Source organism: Chiloscyllium plagiosum, unplaced genomic scaffold (genome assembly GCF_037043375.1).
Source record: "Chiloscyllium plagiosum isolate Xiang-an unplaced genomic scaffold, Cpla_swu_hap1 HiC_scaffold_2, whole genome shotgun sequence".
NCBI lineage: Eukaryota > Metazoa > Chordata > Chondrichthyes > Orectolobiformes > Hemiscylliidae > Chiloscyllium > Chiloscyllium plagiosum.
The window spans coordinates 79,291,407-79,311,902 of NW_028270140.1; the positions used below are offsets into that span (position 1 = coordinate 79,291,407).

Sequence of the window (20,496 nt, forward strand, 5' to 3'; positions counted from 1 at the left end):
GGTCAAGTGGGAAGAAGAGTTAACAAATAGAATGCAATCTGGAGTAATGAAAGGGAATGCAGAGGCAGGGCAAAGGTAAAGGAATATACAATAAACGTTAGTATCCTAAGTATGGTAGATTAGAGAACTTTGGCATTAGGTGTACCAGATCCCTATGTAGGTAGATAAGATAGTCTAGTAGGCAGATGAGATACTTTTCTTTATCACCCAATGCACGGAATACGTTTGTGTTATTAAGCTAGTTCTGTATAAAACACCAGTTAAAGAAAACTAGAATACTGTGCAGTTCTAGTCACATGACAGTGAGCTTGTGATTACATTAGAGGGTACAAGGAAATTTACAAAAGCATGCAGTCAGGTCTGGCAAATTTGTAACTACAAGGAAAGATTAGTTCCAATAAAAACAATGCCATCCTATCGAAAGGAAATGCAGGACAGATTGAATTGAGGTGGGTCTACACAGAGTAGATGAGCTAAGCCCACTTTATTTGGCAAGCAGTCAATAAGACAAGGATCAGGACAGAAATGGAGGTGAAACAAAGATTGCCATTCTTCAGAAAGCCCAATCATATGTAGATTGCCTCTCTACTCCTTGTTTGCACAAAGAAAGGACCCTACATTTCTGATTGGCATCTCCTATCAGGGCTTTTTCAGAAATACAAAGCCGTATAATTCACTGACACTTCCCTTGTAAGGCAGAACAACTGGAAGGCAGCAAGCCCTATTCTCTTCTCTAACAGCAGTCAGTTGCAATAATCTGTGCTGTAAAGGTCCAGCATCATAGACAGTGTCTTTGACAACGCCTATGAAAGGACAAAGTATGAAATAACAGTGCTGGGAGGGTTAGATGCCAGGTGGGTAGTTTGTATGGTGCCATGTCAGTAGGGAACAAGTGCCATCTAAATAGGGTGACAGGGTTCAAAGTGGCAAGGATTGGTGGGGTGGGGTAGGACATATGGGATTGGTAGCAGTTAAGTGGTGTTTGGGTCAAGGTCTGAAGAAATTGTAGTTCAGGGGGTGTGTGGGGTAACTTGGATGTTCAATTAAAAAAAAACATACTCAGGAGTTGGATGGTATATTGAATTGTCTGAGCTCTTCCATTGTGACTTGACTGCAGCAGGAATGACCACTTGGGCCATCTGCAAATCTGGGTCTGTGTTGCAGCCAGGAGGATGGTGGTGGTGTGAAATTGCAGCCTGAAAGTATGGCGCAAAGACTTAAGCACATTAAAAAAAACTGGATATGCCCTTCAAGTAACGTACACTCACCTTGAAAGTTAGATTTGAATGGATAGATGCACTTGGTTTAAGTACCATAGGCTGGATGACTTCCTCTGTACTATAATTTTTTAAAAAAAATTCTATTAATTAGCAGTAATCTAAAACTTGGATCAATTGCTGAATTAAATTTCCCAACATTCATCCTCTTTAAAACAAAAATGGGCATGAAGAATGATCAGACAAAATAACAATGATTCCACTTGGGTATTTTTAATTTAATAATTAGTTTACAAATTTGAACTAGACATTTAATAAGGGTCTTTTTGTCAACAAATATACCTGGAAGCAGAGATTTCAAAAAAGAAAAACAGATGGTATTAACAGGTGTTTGATAGCACTCACCTACAGTAGAGCCAAATGCTTCTTCCACAAGTATGTGCATCAATAGATATTTTTCATTGTAGGATTTCTGTCAATAGTAATTCATGAAAGTTTCGTACTTCCTCAACAAGCATTCTTCAGTCAAACACTGTTGCTGAATACAAAGTAAAACAAACCATGAGCTGCTCTGTTGCCTGGGAGAAAGTCAGAAACAAGCTTGACTGCTCATTCATGAGAATGCTATAAAGGTTGTTCACATCAGGGGAGGTTTGGGGGGGGGGGGGGGGGGAGGCAAGGGGAGAAGAGGGCAGATTTGGTGAAGTCACAATCACCAGTTCTGAGCAAGCTGAGAGAACTGAACTAATGAGTTTTGGATCTTGATTGACTTTATCTTTAAAGGTCTGAAAAGAGGTGACTAATAAGGTACTGGATACACTGGGTCTGCTTCCCATTTTGATCTTCCCCTTTCATTCCCTATTTTCCAGTTTAATGGAACCTTTCCTGAATTGAGGGAATTTTGGAAAATTCTAACCAAATACGTCTGCTACGTTATGAGCCACCTCTTTCAAGAAGACGAAATCCATCTGGACGTGGTGAGCTGTCAGCCCACAACTTCACTGCTTGCTTAGTACTCCACTATGACTGGAAATTCCAAGTTCTCTCCTCCTTTCACCTCCTGACAAACAGCTATTACTGGATATTTATTTTGTATTTTGTATAGAGAAGACACATTAAATAACGGAGTTGTTTTTCATTATTATTTACTATTAATTACCTTTCTACCTTTACCTAGCTTCCTAATCTTTTTCAGTATCATACACAGCTCAATATTCAGGACCCTGTACTTGTCATGTCTCAGCTATGTCACTGTAATGGCCATCAGACTGTATTTCAATACACCCTATCAATCTTTACTTTACAAACACCATGAGCATTCAGATACAGAGCCTTCAGATTATTCTTTTTAAGGTTACGATTTCATTTTGATACTTGGTGGATTCCTGCTTCTTGTTTTTCCACTGTGCCTTCTCTGAACCTCATTTTCCATATTATTGTTTTTGTTTCTTACCTTCTATCTATTCTTTGACATACCATGGTGATCCACATTGATCTCCTGCCAGTGTTTAATTTAAATTCCTCTCCACGTGATTAGTTGCGCAGTTCCCAAGGACACTGGCCCACCGTGGTTCAGGCATAGCCCATTCTGATGGTACTGCCTCCATTTATTTTAATACCAGTGCCAGTGACCCACAAAACAGAATACACTTCTCTCATAGCTCAAAGACTGATACATTTTCATCTCTAATTTTCAGGTCTCTATGCTAATTTGCACACGGCTCAGGTAATAAAGCGATTCTCACTGGGCGGTGAGGGCTCTCTATGCAGGGGTCCTCCCCCTTTCGGGGATCTGGGGTGGAGGGTGCTGCACGCAGTGGTCCCCTGCAACTGCAGATTAGAGTGGTTCATGGACTCCCAGCCCAATTACCTGTGCTGTGGAGTCCATGGACCATGTATACATTGGGTGTGGGCACTTGCACTCCCCTTTTGATTTTCTTAAAATCCTTCTCTGCTTTTGGTTGCACTTCAGTCCCACGCTCCTGATGTTCAGGCACCCGGTAGGGAGTGGGGAGGGCAGGTCTGAAGACCTCTTTGTGGGTCTGCTCCTGGGCCTGGCCAAACTGGCCATAAACAGGGTCCAGGCAGCAGGCTGTGGAGGGGGCCATTAGGACAGACTGCCTGCCCCTCTTGCGCGGTTACGTTAGAGTCCGGGTGTCCCTGGAGAAGGAGCACGCGGTGTCCACCAACACCCTGGAGTTGTTCAGGGAGAGGTGGGCGCTGCAGGGAGTGGAGTGTATTATTTCCCCGTCCAACTCTATTTTGATTTAATCCCTGCCCTCCCCTTCACACAGCATTGCCCTTTGATGTGAAGGGCACTGCTTGTCACTGACCACTCGGGTGTTTCCTTCCTTCCTGGTGGAAATTGAAGATAGATTTGTGGGCCTTTTGTCTTTCACTGTGTCCCACACCTGCACACACACGACATGGGTGCTGGGGAAAATAAACACTACCGCAGTTAGGTGGTAGTGTAGGGTTAAGAAAAAAAGAAATAAAAAGGAAAGAGAAAAAAAATGATTTTACTTTTGAATTTGGTGCCTAGCTGCTCTTACTTTCTACGCAGAACCTCTTTCCTAGTGCCACTGATTACTACATGGACCACCGAATCCTGCCTGTATCACTACAAGTTCCTTTCTCTCCCTGAGGAGATGAAGTAAATGCTGACACTGGTTGGCAACACTGTCAATCAGAATCTTGCTCTTTGTTACACTGTGTAAATTCCTTTCAAAAAATTATCACCTATCACATTGCTTGATACCCCCCTACTTGAACGGCTTCCTGTAACACAATACCATGGTCAGCTAGCTCAAACTCCCATAGCCTGTGCACACATTCAAACAAGCTGAGCAAACCTCAAACATGTTGGACAATTGCAGAGACTGATAGCCCTGTGCTCTGGGTGCCCTTAACTGCCTCACTCACAGTTGCACCCTCCTGTCCCTAACTACTGACCAGATAAGATGACCCTATCTGAAGTAGGCTGACTGCCTCCTAGTATAAAGGATACAAGCAAGTTTCCCTCTCCCCGTTATTACACTGTCTGTAGTTCAGCCTCCAACTCAAACTCTTGAGCTGAAGCTATTCATCTTCAAATACTGCAAACGTGGATCACATTGGGGGATATTGGAGCTCCCACATACTGCAGATTTGGACATCACCTGTCTTGCAATCATGGCGGTTCATTGTTTAAATTGTACCTACGCACTTATGTTGCTTTTATAAATTTATTAATGTGCAAATTGGTGGTAATGTTAGGTTAAAATTTAAGAATAGAAAAGACAATAATAGCATTCCAGAGACTCAATGGACAGTGAGCTCCTTTCTTTGTAGTGAAACAAGATCCAACTCCAAACAGCTCCAATGAATTTAGCTGTCTCTCACTGCCTGTCTTCAGAAACTTTTCTAACCTGCTCCTCTGCCTGTCTGAGTTCTTACCTCCTTGCTCCTCTAGTAGATTCTTTTTTTGTTTGAAGAAAAAAAGAAAGCAAGTTTTACAAATTTTGTGGATAAACAAAAAAATTAAATTTGAATATTAGAGTTGCAAATTTAGCACTTAACAGTCTTTGTACTTAGCAAATACATTCCATATCATGTATGCAACCAAAATAATTCAAATGGGAAATTGCAATCAAGAGATTTTCCTGCACATGATCACTGAAGTGCCTCAATGCCTTTGATACTTTTGACTTACAGTATACATACTTTGAGAGGCAGACAGTATGAGGGGTATTACAGTTTCCAGCCCTTCAGTAAACAGTGATCAAAAGACCTTCGAGAGCGACCTTGCACCTCTGCAATGGCTGCCTCGAGTTCTCTTGGAATGCAGCCCTGGACTAAGGAATGTGCCAATCCGCAACATTTCATACAGAATAACTCCATACACTGGGAGATCCACAAAAGTCTCAGGCAGGCCAAAAGCATTGATAGTTCTCCTGGTGCTGATGATGCTGCGAGTATCCATGGGAACAGCCTGCATTCAAAGTAGTGCAAGTTCCTGGAGGTAGTTTCTCATTGAAACAACAGAAGTAGATCAGCGTTCAAACATTTTATTGTGAAGGGTTTTTTCATTCTCACTTCTACATTGAGAAAACTAGCAGTTATATACAAAATTAAGATGTTTTGCTACAAGTGAACAGCACAAAAGTTTCATTTCAGATCCCACAAATAGGTGATATATAAAAAACAATCATGTTTCAATATTTAGCACCTTTTTAGTAAAACTGCCAAACAGAACCAGTAACTGTTTAAATACGATCCACATTAAACCGTGTCTGCCAGGTTACCTCCAGAAACAGCATAAATTCTTTTAGTGTGCGCAAAATTTATTTACAGAATTTCGTGAGAAATCATTTCATAGAAATGGGTTTAAAAGAACACAATTGCATTTTATATAAATAGTATCAGATCACAATGCGGTTATAAATTCACTCACACGAACATAGAGTACGTCTAGAGTCATGAATGCAATCCCCTTGTTGATCAGACACAATAGGGTAAATTGTTATCCTTAGCCTCTGGGTAAAGCAATATCTAGCCATGGTACAAAGATGGAAATTTGCTATGAAAAATTGTATCGCTCTATTCGTCTAATTTTCTTGCCTCGAAGGGAAATCTGGAATTTGCATGATCATCTTTGCCTGATTTAGCCTATGACTGTGCTAAGACACCGAAGATAAAAACCTACCCCACATTCTGGAGTCTAACAATTTTGTCATATCAGACTATTGAGCAAGGAGATCATACACATGGTCAACACATGTTTTACACCAAGTATTCTAATAACCTTTAGAGAATGGAGTGCTTTTAGAATCAAATGGTTAGACTACTTTTAGAAAATCAATTTCTTATACATAACACTACAAATCTCATTATTTTTCAAAAGTGTAAAATTAATTTTTAGATAAAGGATATTTTTTGGTCATTATTGCACAGATACTTGAAGATTATTTGCATATTTCCTTAGAAAGAAGGCTGCGCAGAATTCTGAGAAACACAAGATTAAAACTTAAACAATCCCACACCCTGTCCTGCAGAGTTCACGTTACATTCCAGAGATGTATGACCTTGGTGAGAACAAAACACACTGATGATAAAAAGTAGCGCATCTCATTCATTTCCTTCTAGAAGCTTTTGTAGATTCTTCTGTATCTGAAATTCAATGTAAAGATTTTGAGAAAAGCATGTGCAGAGGAAACTTCTAGCAGATTTAAAATAATTACAGCTCAAAAACTGTCTTTACAAACAACAAACCTTAGCAAGTATTCAAGTTGAGGCCCGAAGACAGAAGGGATTCTTTTTTGTTTATCAATTTTCCTTTAAGTTTTATATATTTTGCAGAGGTACAATATTTTCATGAAAATCAGCAGTCCCATTACTCATACTTTGTTTCTCTATCAATATAATGGTCAACAAATGATATCTGCAATTTACCAACTGACCACACAAAAAGCCACTATGAATTTGAAATCCCCTTTCACATCTGCAAATTCCTACCGAAGCCCAAAACCTATTCTGCCTCTTCAACCTTCGATACGATCTATTAAATCGACAGACTCTGAAGGTGCAATATCTTCTTCCCTGCTCCATGTCTTGTGGCAGAGACTGCAGTCCACTGACCGTATTCTAAAAAAAAAACCTTCCTCATCCCCTCAAGCTTTCGACAACTTTCACTCCAGGTCTCAATTCCCTCTTGATAGTTCTAAATTTGCTGCATTGAAAAGTGCGATATTGTTATGAAACAATTGGCTGATTTTTAGAAATAAAAAAAGCTCAGTCAATTTCAAGAGGTTTGGTGGAGTATTTCTCTGTGAACTCCCGCAGCTTCTTTCACATAATTCTCCAACAATCACCTCATTATGTTTGCACTGTGCCCTTAGGGGGCTGATGTTGTACTACTGTGTGCGCACCGGTGCTGAACGTATTTGCTACTGTGGTTACCTTCTGGAATTTCTGCTGCTAGCACCATATTTAAAGCCCAGCTGTGCACCAGGTTAAAACAATGCCAGTTATTTAAAATGGCTGCAGCAGGGTAAGCTCCTGAGCCCACTGCTCCCCAGAACCAGGCACACCACATTCTTCTTTCTCTCTTTCACATTCGTCCTTTCCTTTCTGGCATCGAGAGCGGGAGCAGGATCAGGGTTCCCATGGCAGCGGTGGTAACAGGACCAGATGGCAAGAGCAGTCGGCAAGGGAGAAGTCGAGTCCTTGTGAGGAGCCTGAGCCCAGCATGGCCACGCGCTTCTGGACTGTGGTGTTGAACAGCTAACCTTGTTTCTTTGGTTTTCTACTCTTTAGTAAGAAGGGCTGTAATATTTAACTTTTTTTCCTTATTTTCCTGCTTTATAACTAAGCTTCTGTACCTAGGTATAGGTATAGAGGGGATATATAGGTTATAGAGCTGATGGCATAGTGGTATTATCGCTGGATTGTTAATCCAGAAACCCAGATAATGATCAGAGGACCCGGGTTTGAATCCCACCATGGCAGATGATGAAATCTGAATTCAATAATTATCTGAAATTAAGAATCTAAAACCCATTTGGTTCCCTAATGCCCTTAATGGAAGACGCCTGCCATCCTTACCTGTTCTGGCCTACATGTGACTCCAGACCTACTACAATGTGGTTGTCTCTTAACAGCCATCTGGGCAATTAGAGGGAGGCAATAAATGCTGCCTAGCTGGTGACACCCTCATCCCCTGAACAAATAAAAACAAAAGATATCTTTGTATCCAAGATGGCACCATAAGTGGCGACTTGTAAACTTTTCACTGTGAGCATGTGACAATAAACTTAATTCAATTCAGCGATAAATAGCCCTACATGGTACACCTAGTGGGAGTGAAGCAGAAAATAAAAGCTTCAGAGGGAACACTGGTTGCTCAGGTGACACTTCATGGGAAATAGAATCTCACATTCGTAAATGTATCATCACTTTGCATCCTCACCTGTCTGATCAGCTGTCACTGTAACTAGCTGCAAGAATAAGCTATAGAGACTACCTGTTCTTACATGTCACACTATGTTAGAACTCCATCTGAAGGAATGCCATTCTTCCTCTCATCCCCAATGTAGCATGACATCTTGTCAATGTTGAATATTCAGCATCATATGTTGGAAAGTCTGGAAACACTTTAGAGGGTTAACTTTTAATAAACAACTGAAAAAGCAAAGAAAAACCAAAAGAAAAAAAGCTTCTTGGATTGAACTGGGGCTGCTTGCCTTTTGACAAACAACAGATTCACCAATGAATGATCACTTCACCAGTCAGGCCTCAGTGGGGTAGAATGCTAAAAATTAAGCTATTCCCCCAAGAAAGTTGCCATAAAGTTAAAAGATTTTACCAGTGGAAAAGGACATGGAAGATATAGAATGTAGAGAAATAGATGGTGACATCTTGAAAAATGTTCATATTACAGAGGAGGAAGTGCTGGATGTCTTGAAATGCATAAAAGTGGATAAATCCCCAGGACCTGATCAGGTGGGAAGCTAGGGAAATCAACGATAGTCACGGGGAGGTGCCGGAAGACTGGAGGTTGGCTAACGTGGTGCCACTGTTTTAAGGGTGGTAAGAACAAGCCAGGGAACTACAGACCAGTGAGCCTGACGTTGGTGGTGGGCAAGTTGTTGGAGGGAATCCTGAGGGACAGGATTTACATGTATTTGGAAAGGCAAGGACTGATTAGGGATAGTCAACATGGCTTTGTGTGTGGGAAATCATGTCTCACAAACTTGTTTTTTGAAGAAGCAATAGAGGATTGATGAAGGTAGAGCAGTTGAAGTGATCTACATGGACTTCAGTAAGGCATTTGACAAGGTTTCCCATGGGAGACAGGTTAGCAAGGTTAGATCTCATGGAATAAAGGGAGAACTAGCCATTTGGATACAGAACTGGTTCAAAAGGTAGAAGACAGAGGGTGGTGGTGGAGGGTTGTTTTTCAGACTGGAGGCCTGTGACCAGTGGAGTGTCACAAGGATCGGTGCTGGGTCCACTATTTTTCGTCATTTATATAAAATATTTGGATGTGGGTATAAGAGGTATAGCTAGTAAGTTTGCACATGACACCAAATTGGAGGTGTAGTGGACAGCAAAGAAGGCTATCTCAGGATCTTGACCAGATGGGCCAATGGGCTGAGGTGGCAGATGGAGCTTAATTTAGATAAATGAGGTGCTGCATTTTGGGAAAGCAAATCTTAGCAGGACTTATACACTTAATGGTAAGGTCCTAGGGAATGTTGCTGAACAAAGCGCAGATTCATAGTTCCTGGAAAGTGGTGTTGCAGGTAGATAGGATAGTGAAAGAGGCGTTTGGTATGCTTTCCTTTACTGGTCAGAGTATTGAGTACAGGAGTTGGGAGGTCATGTTGCAGCTGTACAGGACATTGGTGGTCTCCTTCCTATCGGAAAGACGTTGTGAAACTTGAAAGGGTTCAGAAAAGATTGACAAGGATGTTGCCAGGGTTGGAGAATTTGAGTTATAGGGAGAGGTTGGATAGGCTAGGGCTGTTTTCCCTGGAGCGTCAGAGCCTGAGGGGTGACCTTGTAGAGGTTTCTAAAATCATGAGGGACAAAGTCTTTTCCCTGGGGTGGGTGAGTCCAGAACTACAGGCATGCATTTAGGGTGAAAGGGGAAAGATATAAAAGAGACCTAAGGTGCAACTTTTTCACGCAGAGGGTAGTACGTGTATGGAATGAGCTGCCAGAGGAAGTGGTGGAGGCTGGTACAATTGCAACCTTTAAAAAAGCATCTGGATGGCTTTAGGAATAGGAAGGGCTTGGAGGGATATGGGCCGGGTGCTGGCAGGTGAGACTAGATTGGGTTGTGAAATCTGGTCAGCATGGACAAGTTGGACTGAAGGGTCAGTTTCCATGCTGTACATCTCTATGTCTCTAAGTACACAAAATTCTCCATTTGCCTGTCTGATAGTTTATGTTTGCTGTCAGCCTAAGTTTCTCTAATTGACAAGAATTATGATTTATTACAAATAAATGGATGCTCATGACAGGTACGCAACTACACAGTTACCATACAACAATACCAGTTAAAACTCTAAAGACCCTTATAAAACTCTGATACAGGCTTATAAGTAAAACAACAGAAGTTACAGATGAAAGGAAAAAATATATTGGGAAAGCAATTTAATAGCCCCAAGCCACTTGCCAGGATTTGCTGAGATTCTGTCTCGCTTTTCAAGATCCTTTTTCACCTCTTTGCAGGAGGCACAGGTGATTGGTTCATTAACGGCAAAGTCATCCGGTTACTGGTTAACGGCCGCAGCTTCTAGCAACTGGTGAGGTAAAATCAACTGGCTTTGGGGATCTTACTGGACAGAAAGACGCACCATCTGCCCTTGCTGCTGTCCAAAGGCTCCTGCCAGCATCAATCACACCCGCAAGCTGTTCAGCTTCCCAGAAACCAAATCAGGTGGTTGGTCAGGCTAAAAGCCGTTATTATGCACAACTGGTCACAAATAAACTAACCAGTTATTGTTGCTGGCCAAAACACTCACCCCCTGATGGCACAAACACCTTCCTCCACTGCTTGAACTAAAACATAACTGAAAAAGCAAGTTACTTAAACTGTAAAAGCAGAACAATCCTTTTCAGTTTCCCATTTCAGTCCACAATGGAAAATACAGGGAGAAGAAAAAAAAGAGCTCCAGTTTCTACATACCTCACTAATCTACTGGAACTAGATGTCAATAATGTAGTGCCTGGCTTGCTGAGTAGAGTAGATCACATGGAGGGTGATGGTTCCTTCTGATCATCTTTCTTCTGGGAAGACTGCTGCTGCCCTGCCTGCTCTCCATTCTCCATCATATCCCTTCTTTATCTGCTCTAACTGTACATGGTACAGCATGCAAGGATTATGTGACACCTCTTCCCCCCCGCCCCAGATAGTACTGCATAATCACTCTAACTCCCCTTTTCAGAGATGATAGTCACCTGCTCCACAGAACAGCAGGAGGGGGTTAGTGTTAAAGTAATCAAGTCACTGTTTTGCAGAGGCTAGTCCTAGAAGCCACTCCTGTGTATCTAGCCCCTTGAAATGAATCAGGAAAAATAAAGTGTCCTTAAGGATATACGTATCATGGCAGCTTCTAGGGTGCAGTACAGACTTCCAAGATGTGGTACCAATGACCACAAATCACATGAATATTGACAGAATGGAGCCCCTTTTCAATAAAGAAGCCAGCCACGCTAGGATATGGTGCTCTCAACACAACATGTTATAGTCTATATTGGCTTGAAAATATGTACAACACAGATGGCCTCCTTCTTCAAGGACCGCAATTTCCCCCCCGACGTGGTCGACGGTGCCCTCCACCGCATCTCCTCCACTTCCCGCTCCTCCGCCCTTGAGCCCCGCCCCTCCAACCGCCACCAGGACAGAACCCCACTGGTCCTCACCTACCACCCCACCAATCTCCATGTACAGCGCATCATCCGCCGTCACTTCCGCCACCTCCAAACAGACCCCAGCACCAAGGATATATTTCCCTCCCCTCCCCTATCAGCTTTCCGTAGAGACCACTCCCTCCGCGACTCCCTTGTCAGATCCACACCCCCCACCGACCCAACCTCCACTCCCGGCACCTTCCCTTGCAACCGCAGGAGGTGCAACACTTGCGCCCACACCTCCCCCCTCACTTCTCTCCAAGGCCCCAAAGGAAACTTCCATATCCGCCACAGATTCACCTGCACCTCCACCCACATCATCTACTGCATCCGCTGCAGCCGGTGTGGCCTCCTCTATATTGGGGAGACAGGCCGCCTACTTGCGGAACGATTCAGAGAGCACCTCTGGGCCACCCGGACGAACCAACCCAACCACCCTGTAGCACAGCATTTCAACTCCCCCTCCCACTCCACCGAGGATATGCAGGTCATTGGACTCATCCACCGCCAAACCACAACAACGCGACGGTCGGAGGAGGAGCGTCTTATCTTCCGACTGGGAACTGTCCAACCACAGGGGATGAACTTGGACTTCACCAGTTTCTTCATCCCCCCTCCCCCCACCTTGTCTCAGCCGAATCCCTCCAGCCCGGCACCGCCTTCCTGACCTGCAGTCTTCTTCTTGACCTCTCCGCCTCCATCCTACTCCGACCTATCACCCTCACCTTGACCTCTTTCCACCTACCACATTTCCAACGCCCCTCCTCCAAGTCCCTCCTCCCTACCTTTTATCTTCTCCTGCTGAACACTCTCTGCTCATTCCTGAAGAAGGGCCTGTGCCCGAAACGTCGAATCTCCTGTTCCCTGGATGCTGCCTGACCTGCTGTGCTGTTCCAGCAATAAAGTTTCAACTTTGATCTCCAGCATCTGCAGACCTCACTTTCTCCTTGAATCTGGGGGAACTGGCCATTAAAGGTTGCTGCAACAGGATGGCTACAACTCTGGCAAGTCATAAGTTGTTTCAGTTGATGACTGTTCTGGTATCCTGAGACAGTGTGCACAGTGTCTTGCACATCGGAAAGAAAAGGCAAAGGCATTGAGGACAGTAGACTTTGGGTCTCCTGTATCTCCCCTGCATCCCAAGAAGAACTTTCTGTTGATACTTCCCAACGTGGAGGCTGTTTGGGAGCTGCTGAGGTTGTTGCTGGTTCCAGGTTTGTTGCCATACTTCTTCCTCCTCCACGCCTTTGTTGTCTAGTGACAATAATCACTGCTGTAGCTGCATCTACTGGACACAGTTCCAACAAGGTTGACATCAGAGATCTCAAAAACTGAACACGTCCTCAGTAAAAGGGGAATAGTCAGCATTCACCTCCCACATAAATGGTAGGTTTTCTACAGTCCTCCATAAAGTGGGACATGGAATCTAGCAAGGTGACTTATGGAATTCCTACTATGTCAAAGGTCCATGTGTAGATCTTATTCCAACACATGTAGCAGAAGCCAAACACAGGAGGAAATACTGTAGAAGCAGCCAACCAACCACATCCAAACACCTGGATGGAGATCAACGATGTGCCAGTGCTCCCTGATTGACTAACACAATCCTCTTACAATTGACTAAGGACCTTTCCCTTAAGAATTTGAGACATGGCATTTGGCTGAAGTACATGGAGCATGTCTACCATGTAAGCTACTGACCCAGGGTGTGAGATGAATACAGCATGGTGCCATACAGTCAGTCAGTCACATGCCCTTGGCTGATCCCTGTTGGCAGACATGACAGGCTGCCTGGCCTTTTGTCTGTGCTAAAGCGCCAAAACAAGACGGAAGTTCTAAAAATCGAAAAGGCAAGATGGTGGTGCTGTGACCAAGTAGGCACGAAATGAGTGAGTGCTAAAAGTGAAGAGGCCCAATACACATCTTTCTCCAATGATAGAAGTGGCTGCTGGTCCCTGTACACCAAGCAGCCTGGGAGCAGTATTACAATGAAAAAAAAAACCAAACGGTCTTAACAAGCTCTGAAATGTATTAAAGTGATGAATCATACCATAGTCAGTCAGAAATGTGCCTTGATGATGTGATGTGATGAGGCTGAAGCATGTTCGATGCCAACTTCAGTGGATGAGTGTATAGGTGGGCACTGCTGGCCATGCTCCATGAGCTGTGCCCAGCATCTCAGGCCAGGATAGGGACCTGGAGGAGCAAGCAGTGCCAGGTACCTGAACTCACTTTCATTTCAGATATCAGGTTTCTCTCATTCATATACAAAGACAGCAAACTCCATAGAGGAGGTGGTGAGATTGACTAACTATGAGAGGCAAATAGACAGGTTGTTGCTCACTAGCGAGACTTCAACTTGCTGTTAAATGCTTGGGGAGAAAATCGGACAATTTTCACCAACTTGGAAAATCTCATTTCTTTACTGATTAACCGTGGACAGATATGAACTGAACTGTCCGAGCCATATAAATACTATGGCCACAACAGCAGGTCAGAGGTAAGTTATGCACTTCCTGACACCCAAAGCCTGACCAAGGAACAAGGCAGGAGTGTGATGAAACATTTTCCATTTCCTCGATGAGTATACCTCCAACAATATTCAAGATGCTTTGCATCATTCAGAACGAAGGAGTCTACAGATTAGTGTCCCATCTAACACCCAAATTCACTCCCTCCACAATCTCAATATTTTCCATCTACAAGACAGCCATGCAACTCCACCAAGGCACCTTCACACCTGCAATTTTTGCTACCTAGAAGAGCAAAGGTAGATTGATGGGAACACTATCATCTTCAAGTACCCCTTGAAGACAAACACTGTCCTAACTTGCAAATATCAGAGTCACTAGGTCACAGTCTTAGAATTCCCTTCTTAATAGCTCTGCGGGTGCACCTACCCGACATGGATTGAATTGTTTAAGAAGGGGGTCTATCACCATCCTCAAGGACAGTGACTGGCCAACAAACAAGCCCCCTTGTCAGTAGCACATATTTCCTACAGAAAGAACAACTAATTCTCAAAATAAACGCAACTAATGTATTACCCCAATCACATGATTGCTAATCCTGTGCAGCAACCTTGTGTGGCAAGTTTGTGAATATTTCTTGAAAATACAAGTGTACAATATTCACTTCTGTTACCTACCCTGTTAGTTATATCCTCAAAAACCCAGGTTTGGCAAACACATTTCCCTGCCACCTTGTATCATACTTTTCTATATGCCTTTTCCTCAGGATAAGCCAAATAAAATGTGCAGATATGGCCATTTCAACTTAACCTATGACTGTGGCAAGTTTTTCTTCACATGCAGAGATTTATCGAGGCTGGGGAATTGTTTAATGCCACCACTAGGTGGCACAAATTGCACATATGCGCAAAGATGTCAAGTGAAATATCTACCACATACCTTTGGTTTGACAGATAGCATGAGGATTTAACAAGTATTAACCAACAGCATCTACAGCATTTGGCTTAACTGTATTAATGTGAAGTGATTTTGATTGAAAATGAGCCTAGGGCAAAACACAAAATTATTTCCTTGTAGGTTCAGCTCTGTCAGAGAAACATGCTAGCTTTGCAAACAGCCAGGGACATCCCCATGTGATTACTGCAACTTGCCATAACCTTGTTGCTGTCTCACAGCCTAGGCAAAAGTTGTGAATGCCAAGAGTCACCAGTGCCATCTGGACATGTGCAGTTGGCCATCTACACTTGTTCAGTGGGTGATGGCGATATAGGCATTTGTAATATACACTCCAATTTGTTAAAATTTATCTTTTTAAGTAAAAGCTCTGCACATTCAACAAATGTGGTCATGGTCTTTTTTGCGCAATTTGCTGTTTGTGAGCTGCAATTAAAGCAACAGCACATCCCTAATGAAAGGCTGCAGAATTTCCATACAACTGGTGTCAGGTTAATAAGTACATTTGCAGACAATTCACTTCTACTCTTTTCTCAGTGAGTATGATTTCCTAGAGGTACACATTGGTCTATAATGAGCTGCAGATTGTACAAGGCACTTCCAATAAGTATTGGACAAATACAGTTCATTACCAAAATTAGATCAGTTTTTATGAAAGTCAAAGCCAAACTCTTCAACAGATAATTTGAAACGAAAAAGACAAATGAATATTCTGAGTAGGCAAATAAATAACTCATTTACAGTTCATTGATGTATAAATGTTTTCACCTACAATAGGATTTTTATCTTCCTCTCCAAAAGGCATTCCTGACATAGGTACTGAGTTGGGACATTAAAGTAATGGTCTCTAATTAAAAATTTCATTTAGTCAATGTCAGTACTGTATTTACAAGAAGGTCCAATTCTATTCTCTATTGTGTCCAATATCTATTTACCAGAAATTGGAACCATAACCAAATTTATTCAACGACATGCATTGTGGGCACATCAGATTTTCACATCTTTTACTGCTGTTCAGGTTGAACACAGATATATCATCTCTTGCACTGAATCTGACTATTTGACCAGCCAAGATATTATTTTTCCCAAAATCCTAACACTCTCAGACTTATTGTTGAGAGGTTAAAGGCACCAATTCTAGTGAGAATTCTCAGTGTACATTTTGTTACTGTATGGCATTATCTATAGGTATTTGAATAAATTTCAAATCACCTTTTCCAATTTTGCAAGATTTTCTGACAATTCATCGTAGATCAGATCTGTATTCACGTGGAACTGTAATCCCATGCCACGATGAGCAAAAGAACTGCAGAAAACCAGAAGAAATTAATTGTTGAATTAACAAAGCAAACAGAACTGAAGGTCAAAAGCACAAAATCTGAAAGAACTTTGTATTCATTCCATTAACTACAGATATCAAAATAACCTGAAAGCAGAGGGGAAAATAAAGCAGGAAACTACAGGCCACTTAACCTAACAACAGTCCTGGGAAAATGCTAGATGCTATTACGAAGTTTACAGCAGGATATTACAAACTCTTAATGAGGTCAGGTAGCAGCAACATGGTTTGTAAAAGGGGAGCATGTTAAAACTCCTTTGGGGAAGTAACCACGTTGATAAAGGTGAACCGATAAATGTGGTGGTGATCATAGAGTTTCCAGAAAACATTTGACAAGATGCCACAGGGATCAGTGCTGAGCCTTAACTTTATTTTAGATTTTTTATTGAAAATTTAACATTTTTACAAGTTTACAAAAATAAAAAAAATCCCAAGTATAGACACTGATATACAATTAAATCTTAAATAAATAATAACCAAAATTTAACAAAAGAAAAATACAGAGAAAAAAACTCAACTAACTACTAATCTAACCTACAACTAACCAGAGTGTATATTTAAGTCTCTTACATTATTCAAATAAGAGAAAGAAAAAAAAACAGCGGATAACACAGAAATTGGGGAGTGAGGTACATACTCAGAATGTGTTAACATCAAATGTAACAAAACCCGTATTCGTGCGGGATTCCTCTCCCAAGGGGCCCCGGACCAGCCAGGTTCGCCATCTCAATTAAATAAAAGCCCTTGTTAGGATAGCCGAAATATCTGTATTTATATAATTCAAGAAGGGCTGCCATATTTTATGGAATAATTCGGTCTTTTGGTGCACCATATTTGTAAGGAAGTCAAGGGGAATACATTCCATGATTACTCTGTGCCAATTTGTAAGTCCAGGGGGGCCCTCAGCCACCCAGTTTACCAAAATATTTTTCTTGCACAGAGAGAGAGAGAATAGAAAATAATCTCTTCCTGTGCACAATCCAGGGAGGGCAAGTTCGAAAATCCCAATAGGAGAGATACAGGGTCCACTCTAATTTCCGTTCCTAAGATTTCTGTCAGAGCACTTGCTACTTTAGTCCAATATCTACGGATCTTATGACAGGTCCATAGGCAATGTACAAGAGTGCCCACCTCTATTTTACATTTGGGACACATTGGAGATACTCCTGCCTTAAATTTTGCCAATCGAACCGGTGCTATATGGGAGCCTTAACTTTTTAATATCTATATTAATACCAACAATTTGGATAAAGGGACTGAATATATGAATGCTAAAATTTGCTGATCATAAAATTAAGGAACTTAGGTGAAGAGGATAAAAGGATTCTGCGGAGAGAGATAGACAGGAATGTGCATGGGCAGATGGATTATAATGTGGCAAAATATGAACTTGTGTACTTTGTCAAACTAGAAAAGCATCATATGATTTAACCTAAGAGACTTGAGAGGTGTGCCAGACATTCCAATCCACGAAATCACAAAGCTATTATGCATATCCAATTGGAAAGTAAGACTATTCTTATTTAAGATGAAGACAAGGAGATTTTGGTTTTCCTCTTAGAAGGTTAGCTGTCTGTGGAATTCTCTTCTGCAGTGAGAAGGGAAGGGAGGATATTTTAAAGGCTGCGTTAAATAGATTCTTGACTAATGAAGGAAGTCAAATTTTATAGTGGGTAGATGAGGAAGATCACAATCTGATCAATCTGATGATGGAACAGGCTTGAGTATCAGAATAACCCACGCCTACTCATCCCTCAAGTTCATTCAGCAAAGAAATAACATGCAGCCAATGTAATGGATTCATCTGGTTACTGAAACAGAAATTGTTGCTCATGATGAAATCCAATTTTAATGAAATTTTATGTCAACATGGTTTGATGGAAGCGTTTCATATCAGATAAGATAATTCTCTGCATCTTAATAAGACATGCATCCAATAAGTCACATATACCATAAGTGTTTTAGATCAAGTCAACACTGAGAATGAGAAAATACACCAATGATAAGCTAATAAAATTATACAAAATAAGGCCATTTCAAGTTAACCCAAAAAATGAAAGTGTGTCATAACTCTCATCATTAAAAAGATAGATTAGAAAATTTAAACAAACTCTGCATTTTCAAACTTGCCATACAGCAAGTTGCTTTGTTTTGTCTTTATTTCCATCCCACAGAGATAGTTCAAGACTTAATAAAATATGTAAACAGAACTCCTGTGGCATTCTTTGCCTGGGTCAGATTTTATCACAACAGGTATTTTATATAAAGAGGTGGTGTTCAAGATTGTGAGACAAGAAAAAAGACTCAAAAGAATGTCAAGCAGACAAGCCAATGGAGCAGGTTAAAAAAAGACTCCAAATTTACTAGCAGGAGAGACATTCAAAGATCCAGAAATTGAGACACATCCAAATTTGAAAAAAATGGTATTAGGTAGGGAGGGATCTGAAAATACTGCAGAACAAAATGGTCAGAAAATTGGAAATGCAATCTCAGACTCTGGGAACAGAGGGTGAATGTTAAACTGGAATAGGTAATAACATCTGGAGTGGTGTTGAGAAGACAGCAGACTTCTTTTGGAGGACAGCGAAAGAGGAGCGTGGTCACAAAAGAGTTAGGATGTAACAGATTTGTGGAGGAGTAGGGTCTCCTATTCATGTGGAATGTAGGAAAGAGCAAGAAAGGGGATAAAAGGAAACTCGTTGTACTTGACCCTTTTTCAGACCCATCTGGGATCCTCGTTCCACTATGTTCTTCACCATTTACTGATACCCACCTGCGGCTTGGGATATTCCTAGAATCCCCTACACTATTCAGAGTGATTTCCATACATATGGAAAACGCTCCAAGCTATCTAGGAATGACCAAAATTTAGTCAATGAGATGGATTATAAGAGGACAGTCTTAAAAAGAGAAGGGGATTTCTGGAATTGTGCAAGGGTGTAGAAAGAGGGAATTTCAGAGAATGGGATCTAGATAACAAATCACAGAGATCTGGGAGAATCGGAATTTAGGGGGGAATTAAGGGCTGTGTTCACGAACAGAAAGCACAGGAGGTTAAACAGCTGCAAGTAGGTAGAGATTAGGAGGCTAATTATAGATTTAAAGGTCAGCACACGAGGTTATAATTGTCAAATGAGTTTTGGTGTGAGACAAATTTTCATCTGTGACAGGTATATGGTCAGAGCACATTTGCTAGATATTTAAATAAATGGTTTTATTGAAGTCAGTTGTGTAATGTTTCTTGGGTTAGTTTTCTTTCCCAAGATAAAAACTCCTCATGATTGCACAGGCATCAGTAGTCTCACACTAGTACCTTGCTAAGTAGACCATTCCATACAAATCTACATTCAACTACATTTGGTATTGGGTATGGAAAGTGCACAAGGAAAATAGAGAAAGGAAATGTTACTTAAAGCCAACCATATGTACACATATGGAAGCTGAAGAGTAGTTACAAGCTGCAAATTTCTCCACTGAGGGACAAATAACCTGCTACATTTCCCACAACACAATTACAAGGTCGTGCAGTAATCTTGCAGAGATTGACCAACTCAGCACTGGTAGTTAATGATTGTAAAGGTCAACACCAGGTGGCATACTTGACAGAAAGTAATACAATATTTCAATTTAGACCTGATGGCAAGAGTCTGAAATAACTCAATGGTTTAGCTTGAATTTTTAAGAATGCACCATTTCAAAATGGATCCTAACAGAAAAATTCTCCAATCTGTTGCACTCATGGATTGGTCACCTTGAGGTCTACAGTAATTAAGATGCTGAAAACAAGGTGCTGAAAATAACCTCTAGCACCAATTCCTACATTAAGCAGTGAGGCTTACAATTAAACTCTGGGCAGTGAAGAGAGGTCAGAAACAGCTCACCAGTCTTTAATAATCATGCTTAAAGTCACTGCAGCTTAACCATTTAAAAGCTCAATTACAAAAATCACAGCAAATAAACTGCTTAGCCAACCGAATGTGATGACTTACTCTTTGTGATGTGCATGGTATTCTGGCAATGCTCCCAGTGAGGCTAGGCGCTGCTCCAAGGCAATTATTTTTAAGCCCATGTAGAAGGATGACAGAACTAGCACAATGACGCTGGAAAATAAACAGTT

The 20,496-nt window shown here is 41.6% G+C and overlaps 1 protein-coding gene across 6 annotated transcripts in view; it reads right to left on the reverse strand.

Annotated features, from left to right (window-relative positions):
• Positions 1-5,247: 5,247 nt before the first annotated feature.
• The window catches only part of gramd2b (GRAM domain containing 2B), a 180,839-nt gene continuing 165,590 nt past the window's right edge, over positions 5,248-20,496 (reverse strand). For 5 of the 6 annotated variants that reach the window (XM_087998049.1, XM_087998056.1, XM_087998054.1 and 2 more), the window contains 3 exons: positions 20,369-20,479; positions 16,253-16,346; positions 5,248-6,365 (listed from right to left, as the gene is read on the reverse strand). In XM_087998049.1, coding sequence (XP_087854175.1) covers positions 6,324-6,365; positions 16,253-16,346; positions 20,369-20,479 — 247 coding nt within the window. In that variant the 3' untranslated portion in view covers positions 5,248-6,323. Of the gene's footprint in view, positions 6,366-13,679; positions 13,812-16,252; positions 16,347-20,368; positions 20,480-20,496 lie in introns of those variants that run through there. The other variant, XM_087998046.1, reaches the window with a different exon arrangement.